We start from the raw sequence: 22596 nt of genomic DNA on the forward strand, positions 1-22596 counted from the left end.
TCAACTCACTTACATGAAATGTGGCCAAACTTTCTTTACCAAATAGTGTTGGATTTGAGATGCCTTGTGATATGTAGCCAAAGTTTTATATAGAGAACCCCATCTAGCTCTTTCTCCAACCAAGGGAGGATCCTAGCAGGAATTCTGAGTTAATTATTTAATTTCACATTCATGTACACAGCAATTGATAAATATGTTTGTGGTTGCTGATCCCCAGTGCTCAAAGGCTTGAAGAATGAGATGATAAGCTCTGGTGGGACTCAGCTACAGGCAGGACACTGAGGAGTGACTGATGTCTTCCTGGGTGTACTTCCCAGGGTGCCTTTCCCATGCTATTGTACTTTAAACTTTAGGTCATCCATCCTTGGGAGAATCAGACCCTAGTCCCTCCCTCAGACATGCACAGGAGATAAAACCTGGCACGCGCTGACCAAGGAGGTTTCCATGAATGACTGCTACATCTCTTCCATCCTTTACGACCTGCACCCTCTGTTTTCTCATCTCATAAAGTGTTGTCTTTTCTCCCAAATCTAGCTTTGAGTTGTAATGAGACATTTGATGTCTCAGTCTCAGGTGGGAAATCTCACTTCTCCAGTCTCTCTAGGACTGATTATCTAAGATAGGCATTGCCACAGGTTGGAAGAGATCAGAAGATCAAGGATGACAGGCACAAATACACAAACGCCGCTGTCTTGCTGAGCCCCTAGGGGGAGCTGAAATAGTGCACACAGGACAGACAGTTTTCTTTGCACCTTTCCATCATCCAATCCCTTCTTTGTTATTATCCCAACTTGTCCCAAGGAAATGATATACCCTCAAGTCACTTGGTGAGCTGACCTCACTCCCCATCCCAGCATGAGCACATGACTCACACCTGGATCTTCTGGGAGTGGTAATCCCCCTGTCCTCTACTGGCCCCACAACAATGACAGACCAGTCAAACATGCAAGTGACTCTCAGACCCAGTATTTATCAAGACTATTGGGAACACAGCCTGGGAGGATGTGGCAGCAGGAGGAGGAGGAGGATTTTGAGACCAGCCTGGGAGTCATAGCAAGACCCTGTCTCAAAAACTGAGAACCCAGTTACACACCAACCCCAAGCCAGATAAACAAAAGCCCCCAATAAAACACCCATCTGTTGAGAAAGAGAGGTGGCCTTTCCGCTGAGGTTGGAAACCTGGAAGTAGGTAAGCGTAGACCTGCTGCTGGGTATCCATCTTGCTGTTTGGATTAGGAAAGCCTGCCTGAGGATGAAGCCAACACAGAGGGCAAGGCACGGAGCAGGGCAGAGAAGATGAGACTGCATTTAAGCCGTACTATCCGAACCCTGGATCTAGCTGAGCCTGAAGCTTTAGAAGTCCCTCTGCTGGGGGAGGGGTGGGTTTGCCTGCTGAATTCCTTTTTCTTTTTTTCTTTTTCTTTCTTTCTTTCTTTCTTTCTTTCTTTCTTTCTTTCTTTCTTTCTTTCTTTCTTTCTTTCTTTCTTTCTTTCTTTTTTTTGTTTTTTTGAGACAGGGTTTCTCTGTGTAGCTTTGCGCCTTTCCTGGAACTCGCTTTGGAGACCAGGCTGACCTCGAACTCACAGAGATTCACCTGACTCTGCCTCCCCAATGCTGGGATTAAAGGTGTGCACCACCACCGCCCGGCTCCTTTTTCTTTAATTCCTTTTGTGTCTGCTCAGTTTCTGACACTATCGCAAAGAGCTGTGCTGCTCACTGGGAATTGGCAGAGCCTCAGGCTGGGCACCTCTACATCCTAGGTGGCTCCACTGAGAAGCTTCCCGGACTGGCAAGTTGGTCTAGAAAGCAATGGATGGATGTCGCCAAGTTTAGTCACCACCAAAATGACTGGTCGGTTCTTTCCCCATGACGCCGGCACATTATGTAGAAAGAATACCATGAACTCAAAGCCGGAACATCCGGGGTTCAAATTCTAACTTCACCTGGGAAAGCCATGGGCCAGCCCAGGTCAAACTTTTCACCCTCTCACGGAGAGATAAGATAGGGACTCCAGGTTGTTTTATTTTCTTAAGTTATCACATTTCTGTGTTTGTTTGTTTATGCAGGTATGTATAGGTATTCATGCCATGCCACATGTGTGGAGGTCAGAGTCAGTTCTCTCTTTCAACCATATGAACCCCCGGGATCGAACTCAGGTTGTCAGGCTTGTAAGCAAGCGCCCTGACCCAGTAAGCCATCTCCTCGGCCCCGCGGAAAGTTTTAAAATTAGATAACCCTGTAAGTGCACACATAATCTTTTTACGCTTTCCCACAAATGCTGCAGGAATACTGGCTTTATTATGCTATCATTGTGGTGGTAAACCCCAACTGCTTATGAATCTGTGTAGCCACAGAACATCTGAATCCCTGGAGCCCAAGCTGCTGAAAAGCACCTGCTATTGAAGCAGGAGGTGCTGCTTCAGGATTTTTAAGGTTGATTTCATAATTAAGTTCATTTTCATTCACAAGAACATCTGTGGGGCTGGTGGGATGGCTGAAGGCATCCCACCAGCAGCAGGTAAAGGCAATTGCCACTCAGAGACATGGATTTAATCCCTGGAGCCCACGTAAGCGTGGGAGGAATGAACAGACTCTGCAAAGTTGTCCTCTGATGTGTGCACAGCGATGTGTTCCTCCCTACACTGTGCCTGCACACATATGATTATGTATCATAGACACATAATAACAATAAGTCAGATGGGAGTCTTAGCTCATGAGTAGACTATAAGAGCCCACCAAGTGCAAGGCCCTGGATTCAATCCCCAGGACCCCACCTTGAATCCCCAAAGCTTAAAAAGCCTAAACTACAGATCAGTTCAAGGCCGGCCAGCCAGCCTCGATAACGTGGAGAAACCTTGTCTAAAAACAAACAAACAACAACACATCCAGAGAAACAGCTGGAGACACAGCTGTTGCACTTGCTTGGCATGCACAGGGCCCTGGGTTCAATCCCCAGTTCAACAACCAAAAACTATCATAAATAGCATTTTCTTGGTGAAGTGAGAAATGTCCATAGTCGTCTTTAGCTTGTGGCTGAGCCAAGTCAAACAAAGTTACTGCTCCTTCAAACCAAACTGATTCCAAGAACATCAGAAAGCGTTGACTACGGAATCCAAGCCAGGTAAATAGAAAAATGACTAGGATGTGAAGTTAAACAGACCTGGGTTCAAACATAGTTCAACTCTGTCCAGCACAGTGTCTTGGGCCAGTCATTTCCTCTCTGAATTCGGAAGGATTAACATATAAAGATCTTTATAATCTATGTGAAGATTAAACAAGAGGCACGTCTACAGGGCCCCACTGTGACTGGGAGTTATGACTGTGACCTTTCCCAGCTCCGGCCTTGACTTACCGTCTCTTAGCCTCTTCATACCGCAAGCGCAACCTGACCTTCTCGGCCAACTGATTGTTGCTGCTGGTGCTGAACTAGAGGACGAGATAAGAACAGACGGGAATTACCCGGTTACCACAGTGAGGCCAATGCTGAGCGAGGTTTCAATAGCTCACGGGAGACTTGACAGCTTACGTGGGCAGAGCCGAGAATAGTCCCCAGTCACTGGGCTGGCTGTGTGGACTGTGGGGGACGATGGGTAAACAAAAATACTTCTCTTCCTTCGGGCCATAAGAATGGTCTCAAACTCATATGCTTAAGTATTTTGGGAAAAGAAACCAAGAGGTGCCGGGTGGTGGTGGCACACACCTTTAATCCCAGCACTTGGGAGGCAGAGGCAGGCGGATCTCTGTGAGTTTGAGGCCAGCCTGGTCTACAGAGTGAGATCCAGGACAGGCTCCAAAGCTACACAGAGAAACCCTGTCTTGAAAAGGCAAAAAAAAAAAAAAAAAAAAAAAAAAAGGAAAGAAAGAAAGAAAGAAAGAGAGAGAGAGAGAGAGAGAGAGAGAGAGAGAGAGAGAGAGAGAGGAAGGAAGGAAGGAAGGAAGGAAGGAAGAAAGAAAGAAAGAAAGAAAGAAAGAAAGAAAGAAAGAAAGAAAGAAAGAAAGAAAGAAAGAAAGAAAGAAAGAAACCAAGAGGCCCATGATACCATCTTACAGCCACAAAAAACAAAAAAACAAAAACAGCCAAGGGCCAAAACACCAACCTCAGGTGAGGCGGGTAGAAGCAAATAATACACAGTAACCAACCAGGGCACACAGGCAGAGCCTCAGCCGAAAACTCAGAGCTACAGTGAGGACAGAAGCCCTGTACAATCAGGAAAGTCCTAGAATGTAGAAAGCACATCTAGTCTGACTTTCAAGGGGCTTGCAGCTGGGTGAACGGCTGGGACAGGGAAGTGGGGAATAGCCTGTTTCTGCACTTGCCTGTCAGAAACAAGACACTTGAGACTCACGGGACCTCACTTGGACAGAGTGTCCCCTCACCAGTGGGAGAAGAGCTACAGAGAGCAGCCGGGGACAGCATTTGGCCAGCAGAGGCTAGGAGGCAGAGTGTTCTGTGCTCCGGGGAAGCAAAGGCTCTCTGGAGATCACACTCACTGTGAGCTGCTGGTCCTACTCGGCCACCTTCGTGACTGGCAGCGTTTCCACTACCCACGACTGGGACCAGGCTGAACCTTGGCACCCAGAGTCAGCAGCTGCCTGAGAGCGGTAAGCATTGTGTGGGGAATAATGAGAGAAATACACTCTGCTTTCCAGATGGTCAAAGAAACCCAGAATGGCGCTACAAAACAGTATGAAAGACATGAGAGGAAGGCCCTTCTGCATTAAAAACAGATTGTGTGCAGGGCCTACAGGCATAATAAGCTCTTGGCTAGGCAGTACTTAGGATGGTGGAATCCCCAGCCCTGCCCTGGCCTTTTCTGTTCACATCACATCTGGGGCCAGCTGAGCTCCACAGGGCTGAGTTCACAGCCATGGACCAGCTCCTTGGGTGATGAAGGATAGACAGCTACCCTTGCTAGGGCGACCTCCCAGGTGCCCCCCCCGCCCCCCCCCCCCCCGCCTACTCACACTCCCAGAGATGTCCGTCTGTGAGCTCACGTCCAGGAACTGCTTTGGCATCGGGAAGCCGGAACTCTCCAGAGAGCTGCTGCTGGACCATAAGTCAGAGTGAGACCCTCTGTCTGTCCGGAAGCCATCCTTCAGCATGGCAAGGCTCTGCAGTGTAGGGAGGGGTAAGGGAGCAGTGAGTGGTGTGGCTGATGGGCAGTGCCCTCAAACTTCAGAAAAGGGCATTGAATGCCCTGGGACTGGAGATACAGATGGTTGTATCGCCACCATGTGAGTGCTGGCAATTGAACCCGGGTCCTGTGGAAGAACAGTCGGTGTTCTTAACAGCTGAGCCATCTCTCCAGGCCCCTGAGGTAGAAGTCTTGCTGTTTCTTTCTTACTGTGTTAGAGCTGACTTCTCGCTCTGAGCTAGCTGATTACCTTCCCTACGCATCTACCTACTTCTCTGTGAAGTGGGAAAATTCCAGGTCTTACCGTGCTGGCTCGTTTTATGTCAATTTGATGCCTGAGAGGAAGGAACCTTAACTGAGACGCCTCCAGAAGGCAAGCCTACGGACCATCTTCTTAACTGGTGATTGATGGGGGGAGGGCCCAGCTCATCGAGGGTGGTGCCACTCCTAGGTTGGTGGTCCTGGGTTCTATAAGAAAGCAGGCTGAGGGCTGGAGAGGTGGCTTAGCGGTTAAGACCATTGGTAGCTCTTCCAGAGGTCCTGAATTCAATTCCCAGTAACCACATGGTGGCTCACAACCATCTGTAATGGAAACTGATGCTCTCTTCTGGCATGTAGGCATACATGCAGATAGAGTACTCATACCAAAAAAAAAAAAAAAAAAAGCAAGCTGAGAATGGCAGGAGGAGCAAGCCAGTAAGCAGCACTCCCCCATGGCCTCTGCATCAGCTCCTGCTTCCAGGTTCCTGCCCTGTTTGAATTCCTGCCCTGACTTCCTTCAGTGGTGGACTCGCGGTGGAAGTGTAAGCCAAATAAATCCTTTCCTCCCCAACTTGCTTTTGGTAATGCTGTTTCATCCTAGCAATTGTAACCGCAACTAAGACAACTACTTTACATGCGTGTCAGTTACAGGTGTAATCAATTAAAAGACAATGCCACGTGACAGCCAACCCTCAGCAGCCCAGCTTCACTGCAGTTTTACGGCATCAACCAAGCTCTCTATGGAATCTTTTGATCCTCTTCACTGTACCAATGAGAAGCTGGAAGTAACAGCTCGGTGCTCGGTGTGGATCCCTTTGCTATCCACAAGCAACCCTGTGCTCACTGGGCCACAGTCCTCTTGTTTGCCAAAGTTTCCTCCCAAAGCTAGCCATGGCAATTCTGAGTCTTGGACTCCTGATGTGAAGTGATGGGAAGGTGTCTTCAGGGCTAGGTGGGTCTGGGTGGGGATTATATTCAGGGGTGAAGCAATGGGCTTATGAATCACATGTTCTAGGGTCTGACTGATGGCGCTGCCACTTCCTGCCTGAGCCAGATTGTCTTTATCTGAAGAATGGAGATAACCGGAGCTATGCATGCAAAGCACTTAGCCCCATCACCAGGTTGTAGAACTGGCCTCCATGGTTCAGTTCCCAGCACAGAGGACACAGGAGACAGACACTGTCATGTTCAGGTTAAATGGCTCCATCATTTGGTCCACTCAAAAACAAGCTGGAGGGGGCTGGAGAGATGGCTCAGAGGTTAAGAGCACTGGCTGCTCTTACAGGGGTCCTGAGTTCAATTCCCAGCACCCACATGGTGGCTCACAGCCATCTGTAATGAGATCTGGTGCCCTCTTCTATTGTGCAGGCAGAACACTGTGTACATAGTAAATAAACCTTTAAGAAAAAACAATAAACAAACAAAACCAAGCTGGGTGGTGAGAGCTAGTGGTAGAGGTCTGGCTTTGATAGTACAGTCAGGCAAAGCTTCCATTCCAGCTTTGCCACTGGCGGTGACTGCGTGGCCTCAGGCAAGTCCCTCAGAGCTTCTGTGCCTCCATTCTCTCTCTCCCTTGTAAGGGGGCGGGGCGGGGGTGGTGGAGGGGCAATCTCAAGAAGCCTGGTAGAGGGTAAGTATTCTTATTCAAAATACCTGTGAATCTTTCCTTTAGTTTTGGACGATTGGCATTATGTAATAAGTTATTCTAGGGGTGGGACCAAAGTCTAAACACAAAATTGATGTTTCATGTATATTTTATGCACACAGCCCAAAGGTGTCTTGATATTTTTGATGCACCCACACTGTGTCTTGTGTCTGTGCCTGCCACACAAAGTCAGGTACAGACTTTTCCTTGGCAGTATCATGTTAATACTCAAAAGATGTCCGGACTAGGGAAACTCATCCTGTAATGAGAACTAAGTGGTTGATGTGGTATGTGAAAGTAGCCGGTGTGAAGTCCTTATACACAAGGCACCAGGAGTCCGCATCCCTGGGGGCCCTCATCACAGGGTACCAGGGGCCCACATCCCTGGGGGTCCTCATCACAGGGCACCAGGGGCCCGCATCCCTGGGGCCCTCATCACCTTGATCAGGTCTTGCTTCTCTTTTTCTCCGCAGGTGATGGCTTTCTTGATGGCTTTGGTTTCCCTCAACACAGCCTGGGCCTCATCCAGTTTGTAGCCACCCTGGGCATCGGACATTTTCTTGTCAATTCTAGGGGTCAGGAAATGAGAGAGATCAGAGAGGCGGGGACACAGGGAAAGCGCAGGGGCTCTCAAGTCTCCTCTCTCCATTCTGCACAGCCGTCTCCAGGCTCTGCTTGGGGAAGAAGGCGGAGAAGCATCTTGTCAAAGTGCAGATGTGTGTGGCTGCAGAACGGAGGAGCAGCATGGTTCTTAGAGTTGGGCTCTTCTAAGTATGAGCTCTTACTGGCCATCTTCTCCAACCCCTCCCTGAGTCCTCCAGGCTGGGGAGGAGGCTCCCTATAACATGTCTCCAAGAGCTGAGCAATTTCACTTGTGTTGGTAACTTAGACTTGATGAAGCAGCATCAAAGTCGTTTTAACTCTGGTACCCTGGAGAACAGAGCTGGACATGAATGGTATTAGAATCTGGCATAGACTGGGGGGGTTGAGGGTAAGGAGATGGCGTGTCTCCTGTCCTGTCCATCACAGGCTGCTTAGCAGTGTCCCTGGCACTAATTCACAAAATGTTAATAATACCCCAGGCTTGAGTTGTGACGATTTCCTGCTGGGTGTGGTGGTGCACGCCTTTAAATCCCAGCACTTGGGAGGCAGAGGCAGGCAGATCTCTGTTTCAGGTCAGCCAAGGCTACACAGTCTCAAAAAGAAAGAGAGAGAGAGAGAGAGAGAGAGAGAGAGAGAGAGAGAGAGAGAGAGAGAGAGAGAGAGAGAGAGAGAAAGTTCCCAGATATTATCCAAATACATGGCCCGGAATCACTGTAGGTGGAGAACCACCTGTCTGACTTTGGGGAGCTCTCCCCTTTCGTCTTTGTGTGGTTTCTGGGGGTGAACTCAGGCTGTACCTTGCTTGGCAATCACTTTTCCCCGTGAGCCGTCTCACACCGAGAACCTTGTGGGCAGTAAACACGTGCAGAATGACAGGCCACGACGAGGGCAAGGCGAGAAGAACAGACTCGGCTGTTACACCGATCTGCAGTGCAGCCTCGGACATGGCTCCCGAGCACACGCTGCACCTCGGTGTTCCAAAGAGGCCTAGACGGTGGCATCTGCCTGGCCCTGCTCACGGCTGTTCTCACCGTCAAATGGGATTTAAGTCCTATGGAGAACTAGGAGGTGGTGTACACATGTAAGGGATTAAGCACCTCTAGCCTGGAGATTATTGGCTGATCCGGGCTCGACGTATAGGTCTGTATTGATGAAAGGTTAAAAGAGAAAAGCTGAGTGTCTCCCGCTCTCCTTTAGAGGTGCTCAGATCACATCCAAGGCTGCACACAGGGGTGGCAAGCACTCTGCCACTGAGCTGTGACTTAAGGCACCAGAGATGGCCGAGGGGTGGAGAGGGTTCTGAGAGCAGATACACTTGATGCTTTCATCAAAGGCTGGCCTGAGGCTTCAGCGGAGAGCGGAGGAAGGGAAGTTTAACAGTCAAGGGAACACCACAAACCCATTATTCCAGGATCAGAAGCCCTCACAGGCATTCCTCTCTGGCTTCCTGCTACAGCCCAAACTGTCCAGTGCTAAAAATAGCCCGGGTGGGAAATCCCTTGGGAAGGAGGAAAGCAGGTTTCCACCCTGGCCTCACGGCTCCGGAGTTGGGGAGAGGGCAATAGGGAGGGGTCCCCACACAGCTGCCCCCTGCGGTTGCTTCAGCTTCTGTGGACACCAAACAAAGCCCCGATTGTGTCTCCCACATAGCCTGTCTATCCTTTCGAGGACTTAGGCCCAGGCCAGGTTGGCTAATATCTGTCTCAGATTTAGCCTGAAAACGTTCACATTGCTCCAAAATTCTGTGGGTGATATTCCAGAGAACCATCCCCAGAGTTCGTGTAGGATGGGAGGAGCCCCGGCCCAAGCTGGGGGGGGGGGGATTTGGGGGGGTTGGGGGTGGTGCAGGCAGGGGAGAGCCGTATGCTTCAACAGGTCTGAAGGCTGGCAGAGCTCTCCTCTGCCAACAGGGCAAGAATGGCTTTGCATCTCCAGAAGGATGGACAGAGCTGTTTGCGTGCTGGGCTGCAGAGAGCTTTACCTGATTTCTCCAGGCCCTTGGCAACCCGGGCTCTGGAATTGGGCTGCAGAGAGAAGCTCTGAGAGGGATACTTGGGACCCGGCTCGAGCGAGGGGGTGGGGGGAACAAAGGGTCACCATTATATACTCAGTAAAACAGTCTTTTGGGGGTGGAGGGTAAAAGGAAGGAAAAGCTGTGTGTGCTGGGCAGTGGGGAGACGTGTTTTAGGATTTTCAAATGATGCAGCTGCCATTTCGGGCCTTTGGGGACTCTCTTGCCCAGTAGCCTCAGAAGCGGGGCACAGCCTCTGACAATAGCTGGTTCATCCTGTCTTGTCCAGACAGTTCTGGCACAGGGGCTCTGTGGAGGGCAGAAAGAAAGCCCCTGCCATGCCCGTCCCCTGTCAAAGGAATAGCCTAAGTCTCAACTCCCTCCTGCTCACAAGGGGTCAAGCTGCAGGCCAAAGCCCCACGCTTTGGTTTTGATTTTTCTTTTTCATTGTCCTTGAGAGGTTTCTTTCAGTCTTCATCAACCTTCCCCCCGCGCCCCCCCCCCACACACTCCCTTTTTTTATTTAAACAAAACAAAACAAAACAGAAAACTCCTGTTGCTGAATCAATCACTACGAATCAAGCTCATGGATTCGTAGACATAGCGGCTCAACAGCTCTTGGCTGGTATCACTGCCATCATGGAGGCAAACACATAAGCTCTTGGGGGAGCAGAAGAACTGTATGTCAGTCCCTAACAGTGGTCGTGACGTGTTGTCCAAGTCCTCTGGGAACTCCCTGAGGAATGAGGTTCACCACTCCCAGGTTCTCCAAACGTGGGAGGCTACGGGAATGCCTGAGTCATGTCTCACTAGACCTTGAACAAAAGCAATTCCAAGGGAGCCTGACCGGGCCACATACTTTTTGGGTCTGGGGAGAGGGTTATCTGAGGTGGTATCTAGAGAGGGACTGAGATGTGAACTTCAAAATCCAATAAATCTCCAAGCAGCTCAATAATAATTGATACTAATCCAACAGTTCTAGACTGGAGGTGTAGCTTGGGGAACAGACTGTGTGCTTATCATTAGTGGGGTTCAATTCTTGGGTATCACCCCTCCCTAAAAAAAAAAAAAAAACCCAAAACAAACAAAAAAACAAGTAACAAGACAAAGACTAGATGCCTCTCAATGGCTAGAACACATGTCCAGCATGTGTGAGGTCCTAATCTGTGCCAGGCTCTGTTACATCCTAGACAGGGATTTTTCTAGCTCAGTCTTGACAACCGTGGACTGTTCAGATGAAGATATCAAAACTTAGAAGGGTTAGGTTATTTTTCTAAGGTCCCAGGTACCTGGGATTTGAACCTAGGCCTGCTGCCAGGGCGTGTGTTAGAGCTGATAGCGTTCTCCACCCTAGACTGGGAGTCTGCTGCTTCTAGCTGAGGACTGTGAGCGGCCAGGGCTGCAAAGGAGTCTGTGCTGGGCCAGCAATCAAACTGGGAGGAAAAGGGGCGGGGCGGGGAGGGCTGTGGGTAGGGTTTCATTGTCAGCTCACCAAAGGACAAGGATTTCCAATGCTGCTGCAGGGTGACAATGTGGTAAAACAGGTTTATGGGGAGTAATAGGAAGTATTTTAAGTAGCGCTCTTGAGGTGGGGAAAGAGCAGCCTTAATCTATGCTTCCAAGTTTCCGGAGCTGCACACAGGTCAAATTAGGAATGTTTGCGCTCACACTATTGCCCTGAATTGTCTCCAATGCTCACTAAAGATTACTAAGGAGCAGAAAGCACAGCCCCTAGCTGGAACGAAGTTAGAATCTGGTTTGAAGGATATGATTGACATGTATACGTATGTAAACTACACACATAAAGGCATATAAAAAGATATAAAAGCCAAAATTTTAAATTAAAAAAGAAAAACATTCCACACAATTTAGAATCTAATATAGGGCCATATTTGCAAATCCCTCCCCCCTCCCACTCCCCCGTCAGAAATAGGGGTTGAATTTAAGGCAGTGGTTCTCAATCTTCCTAATGCTGTGACCTTTTAATACAGTTCCTCATTGTTGTGGTGATTCCCCCTACCATAAAATTATGTTCTTGCTACTTCTTAGGAAAAAGTCAATTGGGAAAACTATGAAGGCACACATGATTTTCATAACAGAAGACAGCTGATATATAACAAGCCAAATAACACCAAAAGCTCCTTGGAATTTGGCTTCCTCTGGAGGAATTCCCTGATCCCTCCACGTAGTGACTTTGCCATAACCAGCTGAGTTCTTCTGATATATTCCTGTGGCCGGCAGAATTCTTGCTACTTCATAACTGTAATTTTGCTACTGTTATGAATTGTAATGTCAATATCTGACATGCAGATGGCCTGAGGTGACCCCAAAGCGTGACAACTGGCGACTTAGGCCTTGGGAATGCTAGGAAGCGCTCCCCATTGAGCTACCCCTCCGGCAGGTTATATTTCCTTTTGTTGCCGCTGTTTGATTTTGAGACAGGTCTTGCTATGTAGCCCAGCCTGGTGCTGAACTCTTCACCCTTCTGCCTCAACCCAGCAAGTGTTGGGATTGCAGGTGTGTGCCACCATCCTCAGCTCACACTTGCTCATCTCCTCTGTTGTGCTGGATTCCTGGATGCTCCCTCAGGTGGTGAGAGGGCTTGTGGGATAAGGGCAGGTAAAGGAGAACATGCTGGCACACGCCTTTGATCCCAGCACCGGGAAGGCACAGGCAGGTGGATCTGTGAGTTCGAGGCCAGCCTGGTCTACATAATGAGTTCCAGGACAGCCAGAGGTATATAATAGAGAAACTCTTAATAAGAGAAAGGGAAGGAGGAGGAGCATCAGTGGCAACCACTGCCCTCACCTAGGGGTTACATCCATAACTATATGTCACACACATAACGCTTTGATCTATAGTTATGGCAGGACTCGCTGATAGGTCCCAGGGCAGGATATGGTACTCAATGAATGATGCAGATAGACTTGGGGGTGGGGGTGGATAATGAAATGGTATGGGTTGGGCTTGGGGTGGAAGAGAAAGCAAATGACTTTCAGAACAGCTGTCCACACAGGCACAGCAAGACTGGAAGTCCCTTGAAGCTAGGAATCCTGGTAACCTGCCTGGTGTTTCTGTGAGGATTGCTAGGCTACCTGTGTAATGATCACCAAGGGAGCCTGTTAGGGAACATTATTTTAAGGTGTGTTACTTCGTTTATGTTGCATTTGTTTAACTCTGTGAAGCTGTGTTACTGTGCCTGTCTAAAAAAACCTGATGGTCTAATAAAGAGCTGAATGGCCAATAGCGAGGCAGGAGGAAGGATAGGTGGGGCTGGCAGGCAGAGAGAAAATATGGAAGGAGAAATCTGGGAGGAGGGATCTAGGAGCCAGAATAGGAGGAGGACTCCAGGGGCCAGCCACCCAGCTACACAGCAAGCCATGGAGAAAGAGTAGGATTTACAGAAGTTAGAGAAAAGGAAAAGCCCAGAGGCAAAAGGTAGATGGGATCAAGTTAAGTTAAGGAAAGCTAGCTAGAAACTAAGTCAAGCTAAGGCCGGGCATTCATAAGTAATAATAAGCCTCTGTGTGTGATTTATTTGGGAGCTGGGTGGCGGGCCCCCAAAAAAAGAGTAAAAGCCCTCAACACCAGGAGCCACTAGATAGACTGAACACAACTTAGTTAAACAAGGAGTGGTAGGTAGCACACCCATCTAATTCTAGTTCTTGAGAGCCTGAGGCAGTGGGATGGCTATGAGTCTGACGCCAACCTGAGCTAAAGAATGAGACCCTATCTCAAAAAACAAAAACAAACAAACAACACCCCAAACATAATAAAAGTCTCTGTTACATGAGTCTAATTATAACAATAAGCTGATATTTAGCATACAACTCAGTTTCTTCATCTATATAATGGGGTTATAGCTCAAATCAAAACAAAAAACCCATTCCTTTGGGATTGCCACAAGGGTCAGATGAACGTCCTCATGCAGGAACACTTGAAGACATTTCCTGGCATACAGCAAGGGCTCCACAAATCTTCATGGCCATGGTCAACATCGCAGCAGTTAACACAGCGCCCAGGAAATAAGCCGTACCCCTGACTTAGCCGTAAGCCCACTTCTTCTGCAAATGAAAATGGCATCTCTCTGTTTAGTGTGGAAGCTCTTTCTGTCACCCACGGGGACTCTGCACATAGTCAGGTGCACAACCCTCTAGGAATGTGTTCAGTGCCGGAAGAGGTTTCTAGTTCCGCAATGGGGTAGCGCTGAAGTGGCGGCTCACTTTAGGGGCCATGGAGCCAAAGGGTTTGCTCTGTCTGTGTCTGGCAGTCTAGCAGTCCATCAGCAGAGCTGCAGCGGGCACAGAAATGCTTAACGCCTGCTTTTAGGCCTGGGCAGTAAGACTCGGCTGACCTTAATGGGCTTAGAAGTTCAGAGGACGGCAACAGCTCCGTGGTTGGAAATGACTATTTACCCCCACCCTTGGGTGATGGCATCTTCAGTGAACGCCAGTGGAAAAGAAGTGAAATAGAATTGTGAGAAGTGCATTGTGGGAAGGACTGAAGAGGAGAGGGGCAGAGAGAGCAGGATGGGAGCCTGGGTGGAGACTGCCCCTTGCTTTCTACTGCAGGACAGACTTACTTCTTCAGGGTCTGAAAGCCACGCTCTTTGAACTGTAGCTCATGCTGAAGGTGGACCATCTCTCTCTTCAACTTGTTGACCTGGATGGCAGAGGACCACACAGAGGATGGAGTCAGAGGCGGATGTGGAGCTGTAGGCTGGGAAGGGGGGCCCAGAAGCCCTTGACTGCACTGCTACTGCATAAGGAGCCACCCACACCCCTGGGCACCCTCCCTTCACCACGGTGGGCCTGGGAGTCAGCATCTCAGTCAGTGTCTCTTGGGTGCTGCCACCCAGTCTCCACACCAGGGAAACAGGAAGTAATCAGACACTGACTGATGGTCAGACCTCCCCACTTCTTAGCTATGGGAACTCTCTTGCACCACTGACCCCTTCTCACCTCTTCTTGCTTGTTGTGATGGATGAAGATGACAGTAATTACCTGGGTCACACACAGCTTAAAGCTGGTAATGGGTTGGAGAGCCCTTTGCATGGAGGTGAGAGGCAAGACATCACCAAAAGCCAGATCCCACTTGCAGGCCTTGTGTGGCCTCCAGAGTGCTGGAAGCCTTTCAATGAGAGCTACTAATTAAGGTCTAAGAGACTTCATGTCCTAAACCTCCATATACTGCTCTTTCCAAAAGTCCCTGACATCTAGAAACATGGGGCTCACATTCCAGTGTGGGCGCAGCCTTCTAGAGCAGAAAAACTTTAGCCCCTCAGACATGGCACACCAGCTTATTAGTTCCAAGTATTCCATCCTGCCTCAGGCCACTTCCCCTAGTTATGCTTTCGTATGGGGAAATTATTCAGACCGGCCTGAAACCAGTGCTCAAAATACCCGGTGTACCGTGAGTGAGCCACTTAACCACTCTGCCTCAGTTTTCTATTTCAGTAAAATGGGGGTAATGACGCGTATCCTCCTAAAGTCATCAGGAATGAAGATGATGCAGAGTGGGGCAGCAGCCAGGAGGAGGAAGAGGCCACCAAACTCAGATCTCCACTGAGGACTCTTGTTTCCTCAGGCAAGGTTCTTGGTCTCTGCTTGCTCATCTTTAAAGTGCAGGAGATGGCAATAGTTAGGTCCAAGGGACGATGGACGTGCCCGACACTACACCAGGCACAAGGTCAGTGCCTGTATATGGCAACTGTGGCACCATTGTTAATACAACAACCACCGCTACTATTACCCCAGGGGCCTTGTCAGCCCTGGCTGCCATGGCCTGGAGGACTGGCTAGTTAATGGTCAGCGAGGACACTGTGAAGATCCTTACCCGGGATTTTGCAGTGGCAATCTCAGCTTTCAGGATCTCAGGGTCATACTTTGAGCTGGATGACGACCCAGAGACCACTGCAGGGAAGAAAAGAAGAGAATCTCAGTTGAGGAAGCACGGCCAAGTTGGCTCACCGAGTCATCTACATGAACCCAGAGAGAAAGGACCACAAACGTGAACAGCCTACCTATCCAACAAAGGGGGGGGGGGTGTTAAATGTGGGACACAGGAAACGCAGATGAAACGTTCAGGTCTCTAACTCCGAGGGGCAGTGGATGTGTGCAGAAGTGACGATGTTGGCTCAGGTCACATTGGACTACAGGGCTGCTAGGGAATGCTTTTCGCTTTTCTCAAGAACCTGTGAAATGGTGAGACCCGCTTCCCTATCTCCCCTTCCTCTGGCTCCCTCTCTCTCCACACCCCTATGGTGTGTACCAAGCCAACGCTGACCTCCGGACTCCTCCTGCCTCTTCTTATGTACTCATTATGTATCTCAAAGCCCAGGCTAGCTTTCTGGCCCTTCTCACCTCCTCTCCTACGCCAGCTCCCAGGCTGTTTCGGATTGCAGCTCACTTCCCACTCTCTTTATAACAACAGGGTTTCCCCTGGCCCTGGCTGTTCTCGCTTCTCTCATAGATAGCCCTGGGCATGTCCAGTCCACTTCGCTTCCTTTTTTCTGGACTCTTCCAGATGCTTCTGGATGTTCTCTCTCTCTTATCTACAATAAAAACCTTCCTCCCAACTCACGGAGCGGCCGTTTTGCTGGTCTCTTTACCACCCTTGCTTACAGATATGACCTGTGCAACTTAAAACCACGACGTAGAAAACCACAGAGTGAAATGAGAAAGTGTCTGACACACACAGTTCCATGAAACCCAGCTGACAAAGTGTACAGAAAAGTTAAGTGAGAGGACACACACACACACACACACACACACACACACACACACCTTTAAAAAGACTGGATGCTGGGGACATAGTTCAGTTGTTTGCCTGGCATGTATGAGACCCTCGGTTAACATTGCTGTCTGGAGTGGTGGATGACAAATAAAACTAATTTCCGCCTTTGTATTTTTTGGTCTTTTTCGTATTTTCTAACATGAACATCTACTTTTGTAATAAAGATGCTAACATTAATTTTTTATACTAATGTACATTTGAGAAGAAAATAAAGTACTCATAATCATACTACCCTAGAACAATTATCTTTGTCTTAAGTCATCTAATGCATAGCTGTAGTTCTAGCATGTTAAAACTCAACTGCCTTTTAATGGCACATATGTCGTTGTGGCTTACGGAAATGAACACAATACAGTGTCATGTACTTCAAGGAAGAAAACGAGACAAAGAGAAATCACTGCATGCCACAGGCTCCCTAACTCAACCAGAGTCACCACAGGCTTGGCTCTGAGCATCCTGACTGGTGAGGTAAAAAGGGAAACATGTCTAGATATGAGACTCAATCATGTTCTAAATAAACACACTCCCCCACTGTTGACCAGGTTTTCGGGGTAAGGACGGTATTTCTTGAGTGTCTTCAAATCACACTGGATGGGCTAGCTCATCTTCCCCACTGCTCTTGGTGCTCTGGACACTGCAGTGAGAACCCAAGCTGAGACCAGGCTTTCGTGGAAGACATCCACGGTATTTTCAGCATCTGACAGCGATGGAGGGAGAAGCTGCTGTTTGGATTTAGTTAAAATAGTTTAGCGGGGCTTTGAATTATGTACGAGGGAGGTTCAAGTTTGGGAAATGAGAAAACCGACTCCGTGTAACGACAGCTGAGGCAGCAAAGCACTTCAGCGCAGGTCACAGTGACGACCAGAGTGATGGCGTCTGGGCTTTACTGGAAGAGACAAGCAGAGCCAAGGCGGTGACAAGAGAGCTTTGTGGCCTTTGTCTGGGGGCACGGAACAAGGACTCAGGTGCTCAGGATGTTTCACTGACAGTGTGAAGTTGTCGACTCCAGCATTCTAATTCTTCTAGTCTCCAGTGGGGTTGGGGTCTCTGGGAAGAACCTGGCTGGATACAGAGCTGGAAAATGGCTTGAGCATATTCTCCAAAGAGGTACTTCCCAGCATTTTAAAGTGGCTCACATGATCTCTTATCCATGGTGGATAGTAAGAACACGATGGAAAGCCTAGATTAATTGTCAGTGTGGGAAATAAGATGGAGATGTATGTGGAAAGGTCACCAGAGGGGGCTGCCTATTCTAAGCACCACATCCTACCACCACCCCCACTTCCCATCATGCATCTGTGCTGCTGGGGACAGTAGTCCACTATGGGGAGACATTAAGGAGAGTGGTTAGGGTCTGAAGACATGTTGGAAATGGCAATTCCTGACCCAGGCTGGGCAAAGGTGGTTCTCGGTAAGTCCTTGTGAAAATACATTAGCATCCCTTGAGCATGCTCAGAAATTCTGGAAGCAAAGGAAGCCAAAAAGAACATATTCCTACCAAGGGGGCTGTCAGAGACTGGAATTCCTACTCATTGGCGAATTCTTATGAAATGCACAATTTATTCACAAAGCTGCTGAAATAGAATACAGCCTGGTGCATATTTTTTAGGTAAAATTTTCCCTGAAGTTTTCTTTTTCTTTTTAAAGAGACTTCCATAAGCCAGGTATGGTAAAACAAAACAAAACCAAAACAAAACAAAACAAAAAAACCTATATCATTTCAGCACTCAGAAGCCTGAGGCAAGAGGACTTCTGGGAGTTCAGAGTGACCCTGGGCTACACTCTGCATTATCCAATCCCCTTGCTTGGAGTACAGGTGCTATGCTTTCTGCCAGTAAGCATTCTGGTTCCTCGTGACCTGGTAGGGGGTATGCACAGCTATTGGAGAAATTATTTTGGCCACTCCACGTAGTTAAAAGGATATTTATTTAATGGCGTAACTCACAAATTAAGTAATGGGTAGGTTGCAGGGTCTGGGGAAGGTGTAATGCAGTCCAGCAGTGTTCTCCGGAGCTCTGCACAGTCAATCTCCACTGGTCAGCGTTCCAGCACCGAGAGAGCGCCCAGCGAGAGCGCTCGCCCATCCAGCTCTCAGGTCCCCAGGCGCCTCCCCTCGCCCCGCCTCGTAGGCGTGACAGTTGCCAGAGTCTCAATGGGGGTTGGAACTTCCAGAACCAAGCTGGAATGGCTACCCACTACACACAGCCAGCACCCACATCATGCTACTCCAACCCTCTTCACCCCTCTCTTGTCTCCCCCATCTCAGCTCTCCCTTTCTGGGCCACCCCTATGACACTGCTAGAACTTCACTTGTAGTGGCTTCCTGGGAAAGGAGACAGGAAGGAAGCAAAAGTTTTGAAAATCCCACATGTCTCAAAATATCTTTATTCTACACTATACTTAAAGATAGCTTCACAGTTACGGAGTTTCAGATCGGAACTGCCTTTCTGGAGAAAGGAGAAGGTATTGCTCCTGTCTACTTCTGTGCGGCTGGTGAGTGAAGTCTGGAGTACTCTGAGTCCCGACCATTTCCGTGTGACCTGGTCTTTCTCTCTGGATGCCTGTAGGATGTTGCTCTGCTCCTGGGGTCCGAAACCTCCCAATGGTGGATGGGTGTCTGTTGACTCTCAACTATGGTGTTGCACACTTGGTGAAGCTTTTCAGTGTAAAAACAGTCTTCCAGGGCTGGGAAACGTGGCTGAGTTTTTCATGGAGGCTCCTTCCTCTGTTTCCTGAGTTCCCCGGGATCCGTTTGGATCTGGAACAGGCTTTCTGCACCATCGCTTTGTTTCCCCTCTCCTTGCCAATCTCTCTGTATTTTGGCTCTGCTTCCTAGAAGATTTCCTCAGCTGTATTTTCCAATCTTCCAATATAACTGTTATGTCTCATGTTTTGACTTCTGAAACGTCACGTGGGACTCGGAAGTCTCCTTGGTTTGGAATACAGCCCCCTCGTCTTGCCTCGTGGCTGTGCAGCCTTCTGCCGGGATTTTCTTCTCATGAGTACTTTCTGCCCTCAAGCCTCTCCACGTGTGGTCAGTCTCTATTTCCTCGGTTTCAGCACATCTGGAGTCTTGGCTGCTGCACAGGCAAAGAATGGAGGCCGATCTACTAGTTTGCGCACTGCAGGGTCCATGACTGTTGGCTATCTCACTCAGGAACCCTCAACATCGACTCCTTTTAATTTTACTCTTTCTTTACATCTCTCTTCTGCCCAGGTCTCCCAGAGTCCTACCCAGCCTAGTGGGTGATGGCCTGCCACCATTCTGGGCCACCCAATGAAACACGAGGGTTGAGGTCTCCAAAGCCTGTGTCCATGTTCAAATAATAAATACATTTTAGCGGGGGCTGTCCTGGCTTTGAACTTGCCTGGTATCCTCTAATCTTCCAGTCCAGAGACTCCAGTACATACCTTTAGTTTTTTGCCAGGTTAGAGACGGTAATCACTTGGCTGTACCGATATGGGATGTGGTCGGTCGGCCTCAGACAACCCTTTGGGGTGCTCCTCTCTTCATTTCCAGAGAGAGCTGCTGCTGGGTCAAATCTAAAGCTACAGAAGTGTAGAGCTGTCAGTTTCCCCAATTTCTGTCCATTTCCCCTTTTCTGAGGCTGTCCAAGTAGGTGTCCGTCTGCTTTGTAGCCTCCAGATCTTATTGTGGCAGTTACAAAACAAAACAAAACCCACCATGGCCCGGAAACCTGGGGAGGAAAAGTTCCCCTTACAATTTATAGGGCATCATCCAGGGATGTCAGGACAGGAATGCGCAGAGCTGATGCAGAGGCCATAGAGGAATTATCCTAACTGGCTTGCTCAGCCTGCTTTCTTACAGAACCCAGGGCCACCAGCATAGAGGTGGCATTAATGACTCATTAGGAAAATGCCCTACAGGCTTGCCTGCAGCTGGATCTTATGAGGCAGCATTTTTCTCAATTGAGGTTCCCTCCTCACAGATGACTCTAACTGACATAAAACTAGCCAGCACACTCAGATTGTGAAGCATGTCAGCAGGTACTTTCACATGCTGAGCTCTCTCTCTCAGACCTCCTGCTGGTATTTTTTTTTTTTTTTTTGCACCAATAATTTATTTTTCAGTTGGGATATCAAAGTCTGGAGAGGGGATGAAGGCTCCAAAGAGAGTCTTCACCTGCTTCAAGCTGGGAGGAACGAGATGTAGGCTAGAAACTTTGACATTTGACTTGACAACTTGGATTAAATGAAGGGAATCAAGGTTTTGAGACCAGACCTGCCTGGGTATCAAGGCACCTGCTCCTTTTCAGTGGTGTGATTCTGGAGGAGGCCACTTGCCATTCTGGGGCCTCAGTTTCCTTGCCTGTAGAATAGGAATAATGCTATCTGGTAAGAGGGTTTTGTGCAAGTGAGAAAAGGGAACTGCTGTGGAGGGGCTAGCCTACTGCTCTCTAGGCATACAGCGGAGGGGCTAGCCCACTGCTCTCTAGGTATAAGGTGGAGGGGCTAGCCTACTGCTCTCTCGGCAAACAGCAGGCACACATTAAATGTTGGTTTCTTTCTCCTTCCCCTTGGGACTAGAGACTACACCAGAGAGATGATGAGAAAGTCTATCCCGGTGTATGGCTCCACCTGTGACCGGCACCCACAACAGTCGAGGCCAAATGGTGAAATCTTCACAGGCCCCAACAGGCCATCTGAGCTAGAGGACAGGCATGTGGCCTCACCACTCCGTCACCCAGGAAAAGTTGACTTGGAAAACAAACTTGGCTTATCAAACCCAAAAGAAGACCAAGAGGAGGCTGCGGCCACACCTCCTTTAACTGGGATCTGGGTCTCAGATCGAGGTGCCTGGTTGACCCCATGGAAGTGGCTTCTGAGGCTGGTGCAGCTCCTGGGGGATGTCTGAAAGTCACACTAACAGGCAGAAGAACCGCATCACTTACTTCCTGCCTTTTGCCGAGTATTTATAGGCAGAGCATTCCTATTTGAAATGTGTGGTGCTGGATCAGTTTCAGGTTTTGTAATTTTTGAATTTTGAAATGCTCGCATATTCATAATGAGGTATCTTGGGGATAGGGCCCAAGGCAAAAAAAAAAAAAAAAAAAAAAAGGAAATTTATTCATGTTTGATATGAACTGAAAGGAACTTTGTTTATTTACTTATTTTGAGGTAGAGTCTCACTATGGAGCCCAGGCTGACCTACAACTCACTATGTAGACCAGGCTGGCCTTGAACTCACAACTTGCCTCTGCCTAAGTGCTAGGATTAAAGATATGTGCCATCACACCTGGTTTGAAAGTAACTTAGTATTTTAAGTAACTGTGTGAATGACACAAAGTCTATGATATAACATCTCTCACTTGTGGCATCAGAGTGCCACTTAAGCAATTCTAGATAGATTAGGAAAGCTCTGTTTATATTCTTGGTGTCAGGGATCTGTTAAAATTCTTTTACAATACCAATAAATAATAATAATTTTATTGATGGATGAACAATGTGATATGTACCATTCCATAACCTCATTGACCGGTGTAAATCCCATAAAGTCCCGCAGAAGGCAGATCTAATATTATCATTAGATCAATTTTGTACATACAAAAAATAAAACCGAGGAGTTACAAGGCTACACAGCCGGTAGACCACACATCATGCATTTGAAGCCGGGCAGTCTAGTCTTAGCACTGCCTTTGAAGATATATGGAATCAGGCATGGTATAGCCCACGCCTTTAATTCCAGCAGAAACAGGTGGATCTCTGTGAGTCAGAGACCAGCCTGGTCTACATAGTGAGTTCCAGGCCAGCCCAGGGCTACATAGTGACAGCATGCCTTTAAACATATATAAAATATATCTCAGCATGCACCTAATAAGCTCAACACCCCACAAATGTCTATAACTCCAGCTCTGAGGTAGCTAAACACACTTTTGGCCTTTGCACATGCAGGCATACCCCATCCCCCATTCATACACATGCACACTATACATGCATGCATACACTTTCATGGGCACATACACACAAATTAATTAATTGGTCTTAAAAAATATTAACTATCTGGGCAGATAAAATGGCCTGGCAGGTAAAGATACTTGCTGCCAAGTCTGTTGAGCTGTCCTTTGGCCTTCAAGGTGCACCATGGCACATGGGTATCCATACTACAAGTGTACATAAAAAAGTAA

The 22596-nt window shown here is 48.4% G+C and overlaps 1 protein-coding gene across 2 annotated transcripts in view; it reads right to left on the reverse strand.

Annotated features, from left to right (window-relative positions):
* Positions 1 to 22596, reverse strand: part of Wwc1 (WW and C2 domain containing 1) — a 153033-nt gene that overhangs the window by 45667 nt on the left and 84770 nt on the right. For both annotated transcript variants that reach the window (XM_006971635.4, XM_016005155.3), the window contains exons 4-8: positions 15491 to 15567; positions 14238 to 14317; positions 7481 to 7610; positions 4966 to 5112; positions 3353 to 3426 (exon numbers count right to left, since the gene is read on the reverse strand). In XM_006971635.4, coding sequence (XP_006971697.1) covers positions 3353 to 3426; positions 4966 to 5112; positions 7481 to 7610; positions 14238 to 14317; positions 15491 to 15567 — 508 coding nt within the window. The remainder of the gene's footprint in view (positions 1 to 3352; positions 3427 to 4965; positions 5113 to 7480; positions 7611 to 14237; positions 14318 to 15490; positions 15568 to 22596) is intronic.

Source organism: Peromyscus maniculatus, chromosome 8 (genome assembly GCF_049852395.1).
Source record: "Peromyscus maniculatus bairdii isolate BWxNUB_F1_BW_parent chromosome 8, HU_Pman_BW_mat_3.1, whole genome shotgun sequence".
Taxonomy (NCBI): domain Eukaryota; kingdom Metazoa; phylum Chordata; class Mammalia; order Rodentia; family Cricetidae; genus Peromyscus; species Peromyscus maniculatus.